The sequence below is a fragment of the Corvus kubaryi genome, unplaced genomic scaffold (genome assembly GCF_017639235.1).
Source record: "Corvus kubaryi isolate FWS band 111438036 unplaced genomic scaffold, C.kubaryi_AGA036_p1.0 70, whole genome shotgun sequence".
Lineage (NCBI taxonomy): Eukaryota > Metazoa > Chordata > Aves > Passeriformes > Corvidae > Corvus > Corvus kubaryi.
In genome coordinates, this window is record NW_024582058.1 from 3,706,592 (window position 1) to 3,724,594 (window position 18,003).

At 46.6% G+C, this 18,003-nt stretch overlaps 1 protein-coding gene and 1 long non-coding RNA gene across 6 annotated transcripts in view; one reads left to right on the forward strand and one right to left on the reverse strand.

The window, feature by feature from the left end:
* Positions 1–18,003, forward strand: part of LOC121674716 — a 158,490-nt gene that overhangs the window by 138,875 nt on the left and 1,612 nt on the right. For 2 of the 3 annotated variants that reach the window (XR_006019800.1, XR_006019802.1), the window contains 3 exons: positions 449–577; positions 8,856–9,536; positions 16,592–17,293. This is a non-coding gene — a long non-coding RNA (uncharacterized LOC121674716). Of the gene's footprint in view, positions 1–448; positions 578–8,855; positions 9,537–16,591; positions 17,294–18,003 lie in introns of those variants that run through there. The other variant, XR_006019801.1, reaches the window with a different exon arrangement.
* The window catches only part of BMP2 (bone morphogenetic protein 2), a 122,635-nt gene that overhangs the window by 31,790 nt on the left and 72,842 nt on the right, over positions 1–18,003 (reverse strand). Inside the window, exons 4-5 of one of the 3 annotated variants that reach the window (XM_042049257.1) lie at positions 10,049–10,174; positions 8,275–9,969 (exon numbers count right to left, since the gene is read on the reverse strand). In XM_042049257.1, coding sequence (XP_041905191.1) covers positions 9,795–9,969; positions 10,049–10,174 — 301 coding nt within the window. In that variant the 3' untranslated portion in view covers positions 8,275–9,794. Of the gene's footprint in view, positions 1–8,274; positions 9,970–10,048; positions 10,175–18,003 lie in introns of those variants that run through there. The other 2 variants (XM_042049258.1, XM_042049260.1) reach the window with 2 other exon arrangements.

The following is an 18,003-nucleotide window of genomic DNA, read 5'->3' on the forward strand; positions in this document are numbered from 1 at the left end:
CAGCTCCCAGAACCATAACTGCTGCAAGGTTCTACAGGGATGTAATCATTTGGGATTCAGCCAGTTATTCTTTGTCAGAAACAGACCAAAGTTATTCTGGGATAATTCTTCCCCACAAGCTGTAGGGCATGAGTTTACAGAGATTCCCCCATGGGCTTGATTTGCCCATCATCCCTGGGAAGAGGTGATGCAGGTGACACATCCTCAGCATCCACTCCTTAGAATACAGGTGGTCCAGGTGGAAAAATCCTCTATATGTAATAACTGCTGTCTCCCTGTATAAGTAAGACAAAAAAAGTTCTCCTATTTTCAAGCAAACATTTTTGTGATACACCTCTGTGTCTGTTACTGCTTTCAGGCTGTAGTCAGAAAATATATCAATATATTGTTATATGTTAGTCAAAAGTGCATTTCTATGCATGACTTTTTTGGTCACTTTGTTTTCCAGGTAACTGTTAAGCTAATGGGGAGCATAGGGCATTCCTGACATCCTGCAAATCTTCAACAAGGACCATGGAAGAAGAGTGCAGAAACAGACAGTGAGAAGACATTACTTCCTATGTTAACTGAGGACAAGGTATGCCATTGGAACATAGCAAATGCATCGCTGACTTTTCTGTTTTCTCATACTGGAGAGGATTTCTTCCTTTGATTCTCATTTGTGTCCGTCTGGGACATAAGATCTGTGATATAAAGAGATCGTTCTAGCTGTTTGCACTGTGAGAACGCTGAAAGTGGACAAGTACGTTATCGTTGGTTCACAAACGATGGGCTCTATGCAGCCTTAGTCCATCTGTTCCTCTGAACAGCATGGCTTCACCAATGGAGGAACAGGGGGATGTGTTACCTCAGAGGACTTTTCTTCCCAGTTCCTCCCACCTGCTCATTTCCCTTTTGGGCCACGCAGCACTTCTCATAGAGGTGACCCTGGCAGCAATGTAAACCCAGTGGTTTTGAGAGAAGTTCTGTGCCATGAGGCACTGATGCTTCACATCCTTATTCCTGTGTGTTTTAGTGCATTCAGTATTTCCATCAGTGGCTCGGACCATGGAGTGTTCATGGCTCCCTTGCAGCAGGACATTGCAGGAGTGGTGCAAGGACCCCAGGCACTGTGGACTCTGTGCCCAGCACAGGACTCTGCCCCAGCACGGTGTGCAGCTCCTGGGCTGTGTGTACACACACACAAACACTTAATTGTTGGCAACTTAACATATATTAAACATCTTCTGGTAGCGATGAAAGATGGCATCCTCCCAGAGTTTTGCATGAGCTAATCAGCCCTTTGTGTGAAAGTGTAGGTGGGGACTCTTCTAACAATACAAAGTTGGTTAGCTCATCATCTTGGCTTTAGGGGCATACTGATGTGCCCATCCTGCTTTCACAGCCATGAATAATCCAGCTTTGCTGCTGTCCTCTTGTAAAAAAAAAAAAAGGAGAGAGTGTAGTTTCAGGACTTGGTGCTCAAGCCTGTTTCTCGGTATGGGGGGATGAGCAGGGATTCACCTATTATTCACTGGTATCACTCTTGGCTTCAGGCTTCTTTGGACTGCTCTTGGTATCAGAAATGATACCTATCAGCATAATTGCTATTTTTCAGCCATCAGTTGGAATAACACCCTTGAGGATTAGGCAGGCATGATTCACTGTCAAAGTGAGAGGACCATCCACAGAAGTCTGTGCTGCTTGCAGTTCATTTGTTTCTGTGTTAACTGGATGGTGGAGCAGATGGCTAAACCAAAATAGGCTGGAAAACCCCAGCATTGGGAGGAGGATTGATCTTAAATGTTCTTAAATGTTAATGAATACACTTTAGAAATAACCTTAGTCGAAAAAAGGAAGTGCATAATAAAAACACACATAAGGAATCAGGTCAAGGTCCTGGTACTATGCCAGGGGAGCTGGTAGAGGACAAGCTCCAGTCTAAGTCCACCATCATGTGATGCTGTGGCCAGAAAGATACTTGTTATTAGAAGGGATATTAAGAACACCCTCTGTGTGGAGGTCCTTGTGGTGCTGGAGAGGCCCAGGCCTCAGATCCACACTCCAGACTTCAAATAAGATGTAAACTCCAGAGGAAGTCTGGAGGAGGACAACAGGACTGGTAACAGGTTTCACAAAACATGACCTGTCAGGATTATTTTTTAAATTGGATTTGTTTAGTCTAGAAAAGACTGAGGAGAGCTATGAGAGGCTTCACTTGTGAAGACAGTAGCTGAAAGGGGTCTGGTAAAAGAGTGCAGTGGTCATGGGTCTATTTGCATGGGGAAGGACAAGACCCACTTGGTTTAATTGTCAGCCAAACAGAGGAGGTGAGAGTTTAGGAAAACTGTATCCATAAAGAGCGGGAGATGCTGGAACTGATGATGCAGAGATCTCCATCTCTGGGAGTTTCTAAGAGTTTAAACTAATGTGCCCTGTGAGTGGCATAGGCACAGGCACAGAATGACACAGAAGGGTCTCTCCACAGCTACATGATTTGTTTAAATCCATTCTGTGTGGTTTGTTGCTTTCTCAGCAGTAGCAGAAGGAATGTTGGACTCAAGTTTGGTTGCTAACATGGAAAACATGCTGATAGGTGGGTATGTTTGCACAGAAAATGTTGATAAGACAGGAAAAATGATACCGTCAGAAACAATAGCCAAAAGTTTTAGAAGTTCTGCGTCAAAGAAGTATATTTAAGGAAAATGGCTCCTTTGGCAAAACATCTTTCATTAAACAAAAGATACAGCTGGAAAAATTTGCAATGAGCTCTGCAGATTAGCAGCCCAGCACAATCCCAAGATATGTGAAGTGTAGTTACTGATCCTGGAAATGATTCTTCTCAGCATTTGGGATTAAGTGGAGATAACACGTCTGTTTGCAATGGGAAGGTGAGGAAAGAGATTGTCAGGGCAGGCAGAGAGGAGCTTGACCTGCAAAAAAGGCTATGGAAGAGTAAGGATTCAGAAAGACTCCGTGCAAGAACTGCCAGATTAGGAGGGTAGTGGTATCTCTCAGAGAGCCAAGGAAGGACTGTGCTTCAGGGATGAGAGGCAGAAACCCAGGGCTCAGAAACTGCTGGTTCTCACAAAACTTCCGTGTGTTCAGCCCAGGAAGCTGGTGAGTGGGATGTGGAACTGCCATATGTTTATGCAGATGCTCCAAGCATGTGTGCTCGCCGTATGAATATGGGCTTTATACCCAGTTTTGAGATTGGGTCAGAATCTTCCAGAGCTCCAGGAGGCAACTCCTGAGTTTACAGACCTGAGATGCTGTGTTGAATGGTTCTGGACAGCAGTTTTACTTTCCCCTATTGAGGCATGGGAAGACAGAGGGGAGTGCAACAGGAGATCCACACCAAAGATCAAGGCAGACATATCTGCCTGGCTGTCAGATTTCACACCATCAAATTGGAAGAAAATTTAAAAATCCAAAGTCAGATTTGGTCCTTGCTCTGGGAATGCAAAGAGGCCTGAAAGGCTTTGACATAGATATTTATGCCTGGCATAAAACCACCATGGAAACTTCTGTTTCCCTGGTTTTGCCATCCCTTTAATAGGAATATGTCAAGCGAATATGAAGGAATGAGATCTTATTGTTAGAATAGTCTTGAGTTGGTATCACTTCACTTAAGAGGAGGGTGCAGTGTTCAGCCTCTGCCCGCCACAGCTCAACAGCTGCTCTCCCAAACACATCAGGTTGCAGGCTCTCACCTTAAATCAACAGTGCTGCAGGTGTGGGAGACAGGGGACCTTAAATTCTCTAAAGTTGTGTTTTTTCCTCCAAAGCCCCTGGGAGATTTGTACCCTGAGATACCATCCTTCTGTCAGGCATGGAGGGTGAGCCACCTTCATCATCACTGCTCTTAGCTTTAATTTCCAGCACAAATAGCCCCAAACCCCTCTGGAGTGGGGCAATAAGACACAGACACATTGCCTCTTAATACAAAGCCAATTGTGTTTACTCCATTACTCAGTTCCTAATTACAAGCCCTATCTCAGAGGAGCTTGGGATGGCTCTATAGTTTCAGAAACCTCATGGTAGAAGGGGTATTTTTTAAATACAGTGTTTTCCAGAAAGACTATCTTAAAAATATAGTGCAGTTCAAATCCTTTGCTTCCTTTAATGCTATTTTCAGGTTAGTTTTTTTTCTTTTTTTTCAAATTAGGTTTAGTAACATGCATGAGATGTTAGATTAAAGGGACAGGGCTTGGGTTTTCCGTGTCTGTACAGAAATAGCTGTTCCCTGGGTGGGCCAGGTGAAGCTGAGCAGACTTATTGTCACTTGACTTTCCCAGCCTTCTGGGTGGAGGAGGCAGGGATGGGACTGGCTGCCTGCAGGAAAGTCTGGCCAAAAGCACTGGGCCACATCCTTTGTGGAGGTAAATCAACATTGTCTGGGTGGCGTTTCTGGAACCATGACTATTTTCATCAGGATCAGGCCTTTTCCATATGGTGAGGAAGTGGTAAAGATCACAAAGGGAGGGAAAGCTGTCCATGCATGGCAATAATTGCAAGAATCTGTGGGGTTTTCTGATGTAGGTGGTGTCTTTTTCTCTAAAGAATGAAAGCGTGGCTCTTTCCCTTTAAGGAGACTTGCTGAGTAGCTCATCCCAATAAGATAACAAGCCCAGATGCCCAGAGGAAGAGCAGTGTTGTTGTGAAGAACAGCCCCAAAAGGCAAAAGGTCTGGATTTTATTTGCAGCTGTGCCACAAACTTCCTGGATGATGTGGCCAAGTTAAGCAGGTCCGTTGTTCCAGCAGCGCCCGTGCCCTCTCTGCGCAGGCACGAGCTGTGCGTTCGCTCAGGGCTTGGCACTAAAGTCCAACAAACGCAAAGCTGCAGAGAACCGCGGGCTGCCCTGCTTGCCCCAGGAGAAGGGGCAGGAGTGAGTGAAGCCACCGTCCTTGACAGCAGGGATCTGGATCCAGAAACAGGGAAGAGCATCAGAGAAAGCCCACCTTGACCAATGGCCCACTGCTGGCAGACGATGGATGTGGGTGCCCGGGGAGGAAAACAAAGTCAGGGTGAGCAGAGCTGGACTTCCAGAGCTGGGAGTGGTTCGTGTGAACTCAGCAACCCTCAAAGGATTTCTAAACCTGGGAGCATGAGTAGTCCAGGATGAGCTCTCAGGGCACCTTGGGATTTTTAGCTTCCTTGGAGCAGGACTCATTTCTTCAGCTCTACGTCAGACCTGCTGGGTCACACAGGGCTTTTGTAGCTGCTGCAAAGAACAGCCTTCCCGTGGCTGTGTCAGCTCTCACAAGGAAGTGATGCTGTCTGCCAGGGAGTTGAGGCTTAAATGCACTGGTGTTTCCTCATGCTTTAGAAGGGAAGAGAAGTCTGGAGAGAGCTATTGTTGTGGTGTACAGGAACTTTGCCAGTATAATGCCCTGTAATAACAGCTAGTCTTCCTTCAGGTCATTGTTACCTATTTTTTCGTACTCTTGCTTGTGACAAATAGATCTTGAGTTTAGAGACGCTCTCCTTCTCTTTCCTTTTTCCTGACTTACTAAATATATTTGGGATGTTTTCCTTTTTTTTGTGGTGGTGTATCCAAATATCCCTGTTTAAGTGTCATCTTCCAAATCTCTCCTCCACGGAGCCATGACCAGATAACCAGCACGTTTGTGCTCTGTCTCCATGTCTCAGTGGGAACTAAAGCAAAGGACATTCTCTGAAGGGCAGTACAGATGATGAAACTGGATTTAGGATAAGGAAATATCTGTCTGCTCTCAGAGATAGTCTTGCATCTGCTTTGTCCATGCCCCATAACCAAGCTGCACCCTGGAAGCCACAGAGCTGAGTTAGGGTGGGGGTGGGTTGAGCTTTCACCCCAGCTTGTGGTGGGATTTGTACATCCGGGCTCAGGACGGTGTGAATGTGGCTACATTCCACCTGGAGATGGCTGGTGTCCAGCTGGCTGAGAAGGGGGCTGGATGGAGAGGCAGCTGTTTGCATCAGCCAGCGTGGGCATGCCCAAATTCTCATGTGCTACTGGAGGGTACTCAGATATTCCAGTGATGAGGGCAGTCTGAGAACCTGTTTAGACCAGAACATGGGTTTCAGTGGCAGTTTTCTGGCTGATTAATTGGGTGACTTCGTGCAAGTCTCAGCTTGCCATTGCCCTATCCAATAAATGGGAATAGCAGCATTTGTCTCCCTTTGTAAAGCACTTTGAGGTCTACGGATAATCCTCCTCCTTTTTCCCACCCATCATTATGGGACCAAGTGGAATCTTACAACACATTGAGTTTCTGTGGTCTGGCGTTTGCCAAGCATCTGAGAATGACTCTTTGGCTTGAGTTTGCAACGTCTGTGACTGCCACGTGATTTGTCATGGCAGCTCCTTGTTGAAACCAGGTCACCACTCACCTGAGAGTGCTTGAGATGGGGAGAGAAGCTGAAGCATCCACGAGGAGGATACAGACCCTGGGGCACCCTGTAGCCACACATATCAGCAATCCATCAATAACCCACAGCACTTTGTGGTTCAAAGCTCTGCAAATACTTAAGAGTGGAGAACTCCAAACAAGAGAAGATTCTTCTTGACCACCACACTGCTCTCTGTTACCCTGGTGAGCAGCAGGCAGAGCTGGAGAAAGACCTTCTCTGGGCATTTGGAGATGTTCTCACAACATAATGTTGAACAGTTTGAATTCAAGGACCTTGTGCTGCTGTGCACAACTGATATTTTAGGGCACAGTTTCTTGTTTCTGTGGATTGTCCTTAGAATCATAGAGTAGAATGGGTTGGGTTGGAAGGCACCCTAAAGATCATCTGGTTCCAGCCTTCCAACCTGCCGTGAGCAGGGATGTCACCCACTAGACTGGGGCCCCATCCCACCTGGCCTTGTCCAGGGGCATTTTCTCCTTGGATGCAAGTCCCTTCTTAGATATCATCCCAAGCAGGTACCAACAGGATGTGCTACTGAAGTTATGCTTTTTCTTACAGTGACCTGAAAGGAAACCTAAATCGTTGCAAGTAAATATTACAAATGACTCAGGAACTGAAGAAGGGAGTGAATAGTTAAGAAATCAGGTTGCTGATACACAGAGATCTTCCCAAAGAACATTGCAAGGTTGTAGGAGCCTTGAAGAGCCAGGAAACCAGCAGAGATCGGTATCAGGCAGCAATGAGCTTACAGGAGAGAGGCTTGAAGAGAGGCTTGATCACAATCTCCAAGTACTCACAAGAGGAAGGCAAATGTGGAAATGAGGCGGATGTATCCAGACATCTTCTGGCTGAAACTTGAAGCTGAACATTTTTTACTTTTTGTGGTGGTGGGGAACAGGAGCAGTAGCTTCCTGCAGAGTAGCGCTCCAAGGCTCCGCTAAGAGCTCCTGCAGTCCCTGAGTGGCTGGGGCCAAGTGTTTGGAAAAAATAAGCTGTAGTTGTAAGAGGAATGAGCTGGAGGGTGTCCAGTGGCCTTTACCATGTACAGGAGCAGATATGGGGATCCTCCTGAGTCCTGTAGTTCAGAAAGCACTGATTTGGATTCCTTCAGCCACAGCAACATTAGAGATAACTCCATCTTCTCATTTTGTCAAGCACTGAGCCCCATCGGTGAGGGTAAAGCTTTTGAGAGGGAATAATGCTTCAAAACTGAACTCCAAACACCAGGAGCTATCTGGGCCAGCTTGAGCAGCCTCTTTTCTTGTCCTTTGCCTCCCCTGTATCATTACAGGATGACAGCATCAGAATTACCTGGTGCTCTCATTTCTGCCTTAAATCAGAAAGAAACCCAAACAAACAAGTAATATACCAAGAGCCCATGAGTGAGCGCAAGTGAAAGGCTGCAATTTCCCAGAGCAGCGCTCAGGGTCTGCTCCATGGACTGGGGCTGTGAGGGACTCAGCACCTGGCTGGGCTGGACCCAGTGGCTGTGTGTTTCATGAGTCTATCAGATATCATCTGTCCATACACAAGCTGTGTTTTACTTATAAAGTACATTGCGTTACATGGGCTATAATGTACAATTTCAAAGCAGACCCACCTTAAAAACATTTTGTTTAGTAAAATAACCTAATTAGAAGAGACCTTCTGGCTGATGTGGTTGAGGCTGTGATAATTTTTCCTTCTCAAATCATTTTCTCTGTTTATTATACTTAATTATAGTGTAATTATGTATCCATCCTCTAGGCAAATTATGCAATCAGAAAATGTGAGTGGTTCATTTGCCACTGCTGTTGGGACCAGTGTTTACGTCCCTAGTACAAAATATGAGCAAAATTTCTATTATTTATAGTATTACGTATATGCATATACATAAAAGAAGTTTCACACAGAATGAAGAATTGGTGTAAATATTTTATTGGCACTCATTTTTGCATCATCCACTCAATTCATTTGTGGCCTACTAATATTGGAGACACCCAAAGCTCAGGTAAGTAAAATCCTTACTATAAATTTTCTCAAACACAAAAGCCTGAGGAACGTGAAAGTTGCACAACTGAGCTTTAATTTTGGTAGGAGGATTATTATTACTTTTAAGAGCTGTTTTTGCATTTCACTTCCCAATGCTCCAAGATTTAGCACAGCAAGAGAGAAAGGAACCCCACAATATCCAGTTGTGGAGTGTGGATTTCTGTTCACATCGTGAGTTCAGACTAATCTATTTTTAGCCATGCGCTTCATGAACTTTCTAGCCATGGCAGCCCTCACTTTAGCAGACTGCTGGGTTGTTTGTTCTTCCTTGTTTCCCTTGATGGGAGTTGACAGATCATGTTTGAACATACCAAAACGTGAAGCCAAGTGTCCAAATCTTGCCTCCTGAGATGGATGTTTTCTCCTTCTTTGGCCAGCTCTCAGCATGAACACAAACTGAATTCCCACTTGGCAATTTCAGCTTCTCTGTTTGTGCTTATTTTGCAGAATGAAGCCACTCTCACCAGTGGAGCAGGTGGGGGAGGTGACACATCTACTGCTGGAGCTCAGCCCCCTGTGTTTGTTACAGCTGGCAGAGGTGAGACATCCACCTCACCATCCCACCCAGAGAAGGAGAAAGAAGGCGATTCCTGATCATCCTCACCAGCCCTGCAGCTGCCCCATGGCCTCAAAAAGCCTTTCCCTCTCCCCACCCTCAAAATGCAACCACTGCCCCATTCCTCCCTCTCCCTGAGAGGAGAACTGTCAGTTGTGGTCTCTGAGGGAGAGGCGCTGCCCCAGCCAGCCTGGAATAAAGCTACAGAGTGGAGAATCAAGGCCCAGATCCAGGCAGATACTTTGTGGTAGCCTAAGATCCCATGAACATCTGGGGAGATTTTTCAAAGGGTAGGGACAGGGGCTGTTGCTCCATCCTGACCCGCTGGGGAGCTGCATTCACACACGCAGGTGGGCCAAACCAGCCCAAACAGGGTGGAAATAGCCACACCACTGCTCCCAGTGCTGGCTGTGCAGCAGATGGGACACAGCACATGGAATGCCATGTGCCAAGAGCCCCAAGCCTGGAGCAGGCAGCAGCTCCATGGAGAGCTGAGGGACCACAAGACCAGGTGCTGACTCAGTCCACGGCAAGGAGGCATCTCCCAGAGCGGGATGAGATGGGAGCAGTAGGTATGTAAGATGTTTTTGTTTTTTCCTGATGTTATCCCCATTTTCCCAGGTCCCAGGTTCAGACAGCCGTCTGCCATGTGCTTTGGCCAGACATCGAGACGCTAACCATGAGCTGGCATTGCTGCCATGAGCAAAGGGACAATGCCACCGAGTGTCTGGGCCATGCCAGCCTGCTCCCACAGGGATTTTGCATGGGGTGAAGTAGGTTGGGACTGGGCAAGAGGTGCTCTGGCCCCCTGCCAGAGGAGGATTTGTCCATTATAGTCTCTCTTGCTTTTGGGGTGTGGCCTGAAAGGGAGTGTTGGAGTATTTGTTGGGGGTTTTCCACTTTTTGTTATGAAAGCCTTGGGTTTTCCATGCCTTGAATTTGGGAGCACATACCTTAGTAAGCAATTTTACAGGTGCCTGGCTCGTCCAAGGTGATGCTTCCCACCTGTTGGTTTGTAAATGCTATGGAATGAGTGGTGTATTTAACTATTTCTGAGCAATGGGGAAGCTGTGGTGCAGTTTACCTGAGGTCAGGCAGAAGTCTGAAGGAAGGGCTTGGAGCAGGAGTCAGACTGACAAGTCCCCAGCAGCCAGGCACAAGTGGGGCTCCTCCATCCTTTCTGTCCTTTCCTGGTTTTCCCCTTGTATTCCTGGGGGGGAAATAAAAGAGGGGCAAATGAAATACAGATTATAAACTCCAGCATCTGTGCTAGGGGAATCTGCAGCCAAGTCCAAGTGAATGAATTTGATCCAGTATTGGCCACTGATTCTTAAAGAACTTCTTGTCTCAGAGGGAACTGGTTCAGAAACCAGCCCAAAAGCTGAGATCCCACAGCTCTGAATGAGGACAAGGGCCACCCTTCCTAAACTGGAGGTTTAATCAGTTGAATTTCAGTTATAGGGAAGCCTGGCCTATTTTTATATCTTAGAGCCCCCGGGAAGCCTCAGCCCCAGAAATGTGTTCCAGCACTGCTTCAGCACATGCTGAGCCTCACCCAAGTGTCCAGGAGAGCATTGCACCCGTATCTGAGCTGTCGTGAGCTAAAGCCAGCAGAAGTAGCTTTCCATTCACACCTTCAGTTTTCATGTTAGCATGCCATAATGACATGAGGCAGCAGATGGATGCAGACCAGGAAGAATATTTGGACATATTAGGCAATGGGGATTGGTCCATTCAGCTCACACATCTCCAGCTGAGACATCACAAAGCTGCAAAGGGCCAAACTGAAAGCTTCTCATAAATAGAAGCAAAATGGGCTTTGCCCAGGTTTATTGAACATTTTATTTAAACCACCAGCTCCTGTCCCAGTCTGCAAAGCCCAAACCCTGCCCTTTAAATTGCTAACAGAATGACCCCATTTTCATTGGCTTCAGTCTTTCTCAGAGCTGACACTTTGCCCCTCTGGAGAAGGGCTGAACAGCAGACATCCAGCTAAAATCCTATGCCAACAGCTAAAGGTAAAACACACTTTTCAGTCAGCTATGGGATATGTTTCCCAAAAGCTCTGGTATCTCTGGTCTTCTCTACTTTGTCTGTGAAACTATTACTTTGCATAATGGAAGGGAACAACGCTCAACCATCTGGTAGCACACCATCCATGTATAATTTAGGTTGCTTTACTCACTCTCCCATCAGCAACAAGAATGGAGCTTCTTTCTTATTTCCCTTGATCTCTTAGCCCTGTTCTAGAAAGTCAAAGCCAGAAGCAGCTGTGGGGGAGTGAACTGTACCCTAAACTGGGGTTTGAATTTTGAGGGGCATCTCTGCTTGTGAGTGAGAGTCCTTCACAACTTGGACACTTCTCAATTCTGTGTGAGCAAAGGGATGAAGAATTCAGTAATCCCAGTTGGGAGAGGACACTGGGTATCATCCTATATGCAAATGCCCCTTTCACTTCCAGCAAAGCCTGGGAACTGGGATCACATCACCTGGGAATCACCACTGAGGTCAGTGTCACCAGGCAGCACCACACACGCATCCAACAGGGCAGTTGTGAGGGAGGTGCTGAGCCCACTCATGTCCAGCATGGAGAAACCTCCATCACCCCTGAGGGACCCCTCATCCTGAGGACCAAGCCATCTCTTCATCTCCATTGCTGGTTCTCTTAGAAACCTGAACCAGGGAAACTACCATTTTAAAATACTCCTCTATGTCAAGAGGAATATCCAGAGCTGTACTCCTGTTTATCCACTCTTGGTGAGCATAGTCAGACGGTGAAGGCCGGGATGCTGGAGTTTATGGCTTAAATCAATGGGATTATTCATGAGTTGAGAGATAACCATGTGCTTTTATGCTTGGCTGGCGCAGCGTCTCAAGCTGACAGCTGGGAGTCAAAAGCTCTGAGTCACCGGGTCCCTCCTCTCTCTCCTTCCTGTGTGACCAGTCTGCCCGTGTCTGCTTCCCTGCCTGCCGCATAAGGAGGATGACAATCGCTTTTATCTGATGGTTGCTTTCAAATGGCCCTAAAGGCCTCTTCTGGCCTGATGAAAATTCAGTAGAAGCTGGACTAGCGTGGAAAGATGGGAGGACATTTAACTAATGAAAGCGCTGGGGCTCAGGAAGGCAATTACATCCTTTCTTCCTCCCTACATTCCCACACAGGCTACTGGTGATTGCTGCAAAATCTTCTATGGGCAGAGAGGGGTGGGAGGCCATGGAAAGGGTGAGACAAAGCCTCTGAGCTGGGGGAAGGCTCTGTGGGATGGTGTTGGGGTGGCCAGCACAGCAGGTTCCCAGCAGAAGTTACACCTTAAAAGAGGCTCCTTTCGATTACAAACTCGATCCTGCAAGCCTCTGCTTCACCTATGTACTTTGTAAAACAAAACCATGCACAAAAACTAGAGACAAAGAGAGATATATGGGCCAAGTGCATGTGTTTTATGCCCCAATTTACAGTAAGTCTCCCGAGAAGTGACCAAGAGGGGTTTCCACATTTAGCATGTACCTCTCTAAGTAAAAGATGATTTTAAATACAGATTCCATCCCTTCTCCTGCTGTGGGGTCTCTCTCCCTGTGGACCTGTGCAGAGCAGCCAGGGCAGCGCTGACTTACAGACCCACTCAGTGCTGAGTTTTTGGAGAGACAAGCAGTGCGAGCTGCCCAGGGTGCAAAGGGCTGACTGCATCGAGGGCTGAAGGTGCCTTTTCCTGGGCCAATTGCCCCCTTGCCACCATTCCTAGGAGAAGTTGCTACTGCAGCCCTGCTTCAGTGCACCTCCCTTTTTTGGGGGTGCTGGCTTTGGCATACGCCTGTAAGATGGGCTGTTCTGCACCTCCCTGTTGGTTAGCAAGTCAAATAGGAGAGTGTGAGAAACCCTGTGCAGCTACAGCTGTTGTGCCCAGGAGAGTGTGCAGGCAGAGGAGCTGTGGGCATCCTCCCAGCTGCCCCAGCATTAGTAAATACAATTGCTCTCACTTTCCACTGATAGACATCAAAAAGCAATTAAGAATCAAGCTCTTCAAATTGATAGGTCTCCTGAATTTGAAACATTTTTCATTATTTGGCTGGTATCACTGCCTAGATTAGATTATTTTTTTAAAGGGAAGATTAAAATAAACAGTATTTATGGTTTAATTATTTGAATGACTAAGAAGCTCCAGCTTTATTTTAACTTCACAGAGGACCAGGAGATGCTTTTAATGATATGTTTTACTCACACAGGACTTTTCATCCAAGAATCTCAAACTGCTTTTCAAATAATTAATTAATCCTTGTACCTCTCCATGAGACAGTTATTATCTCTGATGTTACTGATGGGTAAGCAAAGGCACAAAGACGTCAAGGCACAAACTGTTTTCCAAATATTAATTAATTCTCTCACCACTCTGTGAGACTGTTACTATCTCTGCCACTGCCAATGGGTAAACTAAGGCACAAATCTGCGAGTAGCTCACCCGAGGCCATGCAGGTGAGTCAGGAGCAGAACTGAGAATACCTATGACCGGTCTCTGAGCTCATTGTTTCCAGCAAGTCCTACACCGTATTCCTGTCAATGGGCAGCACTACCTGGTGTGAAGCACAGCTGAAACCAGCTGCTTTATGAAAATATTTCTTCTGGTCTCTCTTCATCCATTGGGGATCATGTTTGCCCACATCAAACTGCAGTTTCTTTTGAACTTGTTGTGGCTGGTGGAAGCCAGAGTAACTGTGAGGAGAAATGGTTGGTTTAAAGGACCTGGGGAGCTTTGAGATGCTCTGGTGGTGGGGCTGTCCAGCAGCACGCAGTGGTTCTAGAGCTCATCCCGGTGCCCATCCTGTGTGGCAGCCTCAGGCTCAGCCAGGCACAGGGTTCCACAGGCAGGGATTGGTGCTGTGGCTCCTCTCTCCTGTGTCCGAGCCTGCAGCCCTGGAGCAGGCACATGCAGGCCCCAGGTGTAGTAACACGAGCTACTGAACCTGTGTGTGCACTGCCCTACTTACCCACCTCCTCCTTGGGCACAGGACAGCGGGGTATCTTTAGGGATCTGTGCAAGAGAATGTGGAGGAACATGGGGACCCTGAGGGCCGGGGCCCCTCAGCAGCCAAACCCGCCTTGTCCCTTGCACAGTCCGTCAGCTCGCACTTGGTGTGTGATTATCCCATGGAGCAAGAGCTTTCTGTCCTCCCTAGGAGGAAAAGGCCAGGAAGCTGGAGGCACTCTCTGCCCCCAGGAAGGATCCAGCTGTAGGATTCTCTGCACAGGCACCTGAACCCTCACCACAAGCACATCCCAGCTGAGCTATTTCAAACATGGGCTTGGCCCCATCAAATGCAGTCTCATTTCCACATGAAAGGGCTGGAGGAATATGAAGCCAACTCATCTGAATTGATAAAAATTTGGCATTACTTTACCCCAGTTATCTAAACTTTCTGTGTACGTTAATTACAATGCAAAAACCTGGAAGATGGGGGTGCATCTCAGCTGTCTTTCTGGGAGTGGGTTTTTTATGGGTTGGTTTTTTGGGCTTTATTTCTTTTTGGTTGGTTGTTGCATTTTCTTCCCTAAACTTCCTTTCTCCAGTTCCACTGTGCTGGAGTCTGATTGCTCTCTCCTCTCTGCAATTTGGATGCCTCAGTCTTTGTGCTCCAGCTCTGATGCAAGCGCTCAGGTGCCGTGTTTGCCAAAGCTGGCACGAGCACCCCGTGCTCGTCTAGACACAGTCTAACTGTGGCACTAATGCCAGGCTTCCACAGGCTGAGCTCGGCGTTCGTCAGAGCTCTGCCCACGGTCAGCCCTTTGATCTTTATCCTTGAAAACCACAGCCATTGACAAAGGTAAAATGAATTTCTGACTTTGAAAGACTTTGATGGCATTCCCCTGTTTTGGTTTGCGTTTTGGTTTTTTTTTCTCCTCTCCTTTGCTCTTCCAGCTGAACTTTGTCATAAAGCTTCTGATCGCAGCTGCAGCTCCAGGACCAGAGAGAGGTCATGCTGTCTTGCTTTCTGCTGCTTTAAAATCTGAAGGGGAAACCCTGGGACACTTCTGAGACAGTCTGCCAGTGAGTGAAATGTAAACTGTAATGGGAATCAGAGATAGAAGGCCCTCAGGATCTGCTCTTGTACCTTCTTTAAAAGAACAAACCAAAACAAAATCATCCTGAATAGGGCCAAGTGCCAAGAGCAGGAGAGAATGAGAACTATTTGGTGTTAGATTTCTAGCTGGAAATCTGCAGCCTGCCAAGCACTGCTATTTGCCTCCAACCCAGAGGTTGAGCTGAGGCAAGGGCCTTCTATCAGACGTTGTATAGACGCGCTGTAAGAGATAGTCCTGCCTGGAGGTGCTCATTGTGATGTAAACATGGTGAGCAAATCCAGTGTTGCCGCTCCATCTCCTCAATGGGAAGGGTCACACCGGGCACCTGAATTCATTGAAGGGCTCCAGGTGCCTTCACGGCAGTGATCTCATCAAGGTTGTCAAAGATGACAAAGATGGCATCTCTGCTGGCAAGCTGTTGGCTCCAAAAGTGGCAGCTGTGCTGTCACACAGGGCTGGACAGTGGTGCCTCGTGTGTGCAACCATTTCTGACATTTCTCCCTGCTCTGAGTCACAGGGTTTGGCTTGCTGAGGGGAAGTGCTGCACATCTCAAAGCTCAGCAGCTTTGAGCCAGACTTTTATCTTCGTAAGGTTGTAAAAGCCAATTGTGAGATGTCTTATCCCTTTGAATTTACTGGAGGAAGCACTCTACATGAGGGACCTTCAGTGAGGTGCTTCCACCAACCTGGATGAATTTCAATGGAAACAGAGTAGGGGGGTCCTTCCACTGGGCCTGGAATAAGAGCAGGGATTTAAAGAACTGGAGATTAATACCACGGACAGTGCAAAAGGGGGGAGGCTTTGACTGAGGGATATGGACAGGGTGTTATTTGCATACCTGTAAAAATCTTTCAGGGACTGGGAGTGAAACCCAGGTTTGCTGAAGCCAACAGGATTTTTGCCACAGATGGCCAGGTGGGCCCAGCTCTCTCCCTAAACACCTGCATGGAAAAGTCCAGAGGCTTTAAGTGATGGTAGTGACAGGAAGCACCAATGGGGATGGCCAATCCCAAAGGCAGAACATCTCAGAGCAGATTTTGGGGTATCCAGCTCCCGGCGAGGAGAGCCCATTGTCAAAATGGGCTTTGTTAAACAAACAAGCAAAAACCAACTCTGCCTTCAAGGTGATGGGCTCACAGCTGGAGCTGGCTGAAAACTTTCCTCCTGTCACATATAAATATCACACATACACACACATAGTTGGCAAGGAAAACCGTATATAGGTGTTATGTCTGTTCTAGATAGGAGGATGTTTACATTTTACGTGCATAAACTCACATAGATATATATTCTTAAGATCTAAAAAATTTTCTTTTCCTGAACACTTCACCAGTTAATTCACAGATGCCAAATGTTGAGACAATATGTTAAATAGAAATGTTGACGGTTTCCCATGGAGAGTTTTCTGCAGCCTTGGAGAAGCTCTAGTCAACATTTGTTTTGAGACTCAAAGGAATTTGATTAACATTTTGCTGTTGTCCGTTCCTGAGGACTCTGAGTTGAGCTGGGACCAGAGGAGCACTGGATGAGTAAAGCTCTTCTCTTATTTACAGCCTCGTCAAAACAGTGAAGTAGCAGGAATCTCCTTGGAGAGCAACGGATCACAGCACTTGTCAAGATGATTTCCAAATCAAAGATGACTTCCAAGGAGCAGCAAGGGTATAATTTTGGAGCCAATCAAGCCAATGGCAAAAATCCCGATTTCTGCACAATATTTTTAATGGAGCCTCTCGAATTTTGGAGCTTTGCATATTATATACTATATACTATATTATATATTCTGTTGCGGCTAAAAGGTCCAGTCCAAATTCAGCATCTGTGGGCCTTACAGAGGAATGACCCTAAAAAGGAGTGATGAAAAAGGTCAGCCTAGTTTGAAAACAAATACCATGTTTATAATGAGACCAAAGGGAGAATGAAGAATTCAGTACTTAATACTGACACCTGCCACTTGCAAAATATCTCCACCACTAGAAACAAATATCTGGGAGAGTTTGGAAAATTTTGGTCACTCATTTGTTCCTCCTTTGTTTCCATTTCAGTCACTGGTCCATCTGCCCAATGACAGCACTGACATTGCTAAATGTCATGAAGTGAAGCTGCCGGAGTTGCTCCATGTGCTGCTTCCAGGTGAGATGGCAACAGGAACAGCCATAATTCTTACCAAAGCAAAACAAGGCAAAAGAATATTTGCTAATGTTTTTGGATATAGTTGTTAGGTCCCCGGCACAGAGATTAGTCAGTACCCATAAATATCACTGACACTGAACTCTGATTTCCAAGTTCTTTGCTCCCAACGCCCACCAGCTTTGAAAACCCAGCCGAGCTCTGGCTGCTGGGCTGGGAAAACCTTCTGGGACTTGCCCAGTTCTTGGTCACTACCAGACCATTTCAGGAGGGGAAGCAAGAGACACATCCACATGCTGTATCCCCTGCTAGAAAAACGGCACAGGTGACCCCTCGAGCTCCATTCCCCATGTCGCAGTTTCCAGTGACTCCATCATTGATAAGGGATCAGCCCCGGGGTGACAGAGCAGATGTGGAGCCTGGCAAAACACCCAGGGAAAGTATCATAAGTGCTCAGGTCAGTTTTCTCTCTTCTCTGCATGTCTCTGCTGGGAACCAAAGTCCTGGTCCCTATAAATATGGCCGTTCTGACACTGTCATTTAAGAAAATTTGGCTTCCCAGAGAAAACCTCAAACAAAAGAACCAACCCAAGATATTTATCACTTCACACTACATTAATGCAAACAAAAACATTGCACGCTGCAATAAATCCATTATGGAGTCTTACCAGAACAAACTGGTATTCTCACGTGGCCAATTTCAAGCTGAAAGGGTTTTCATTGGGTTTTGCTATTAATATTCTTTCGTAATGGAGAAGGCATTTTTCAATTGAATAAAAAACACTGCCTCCAAAAATGTCCAGTTGCATTGAAAGATTTAGAGGTTTCAACAAGTAAA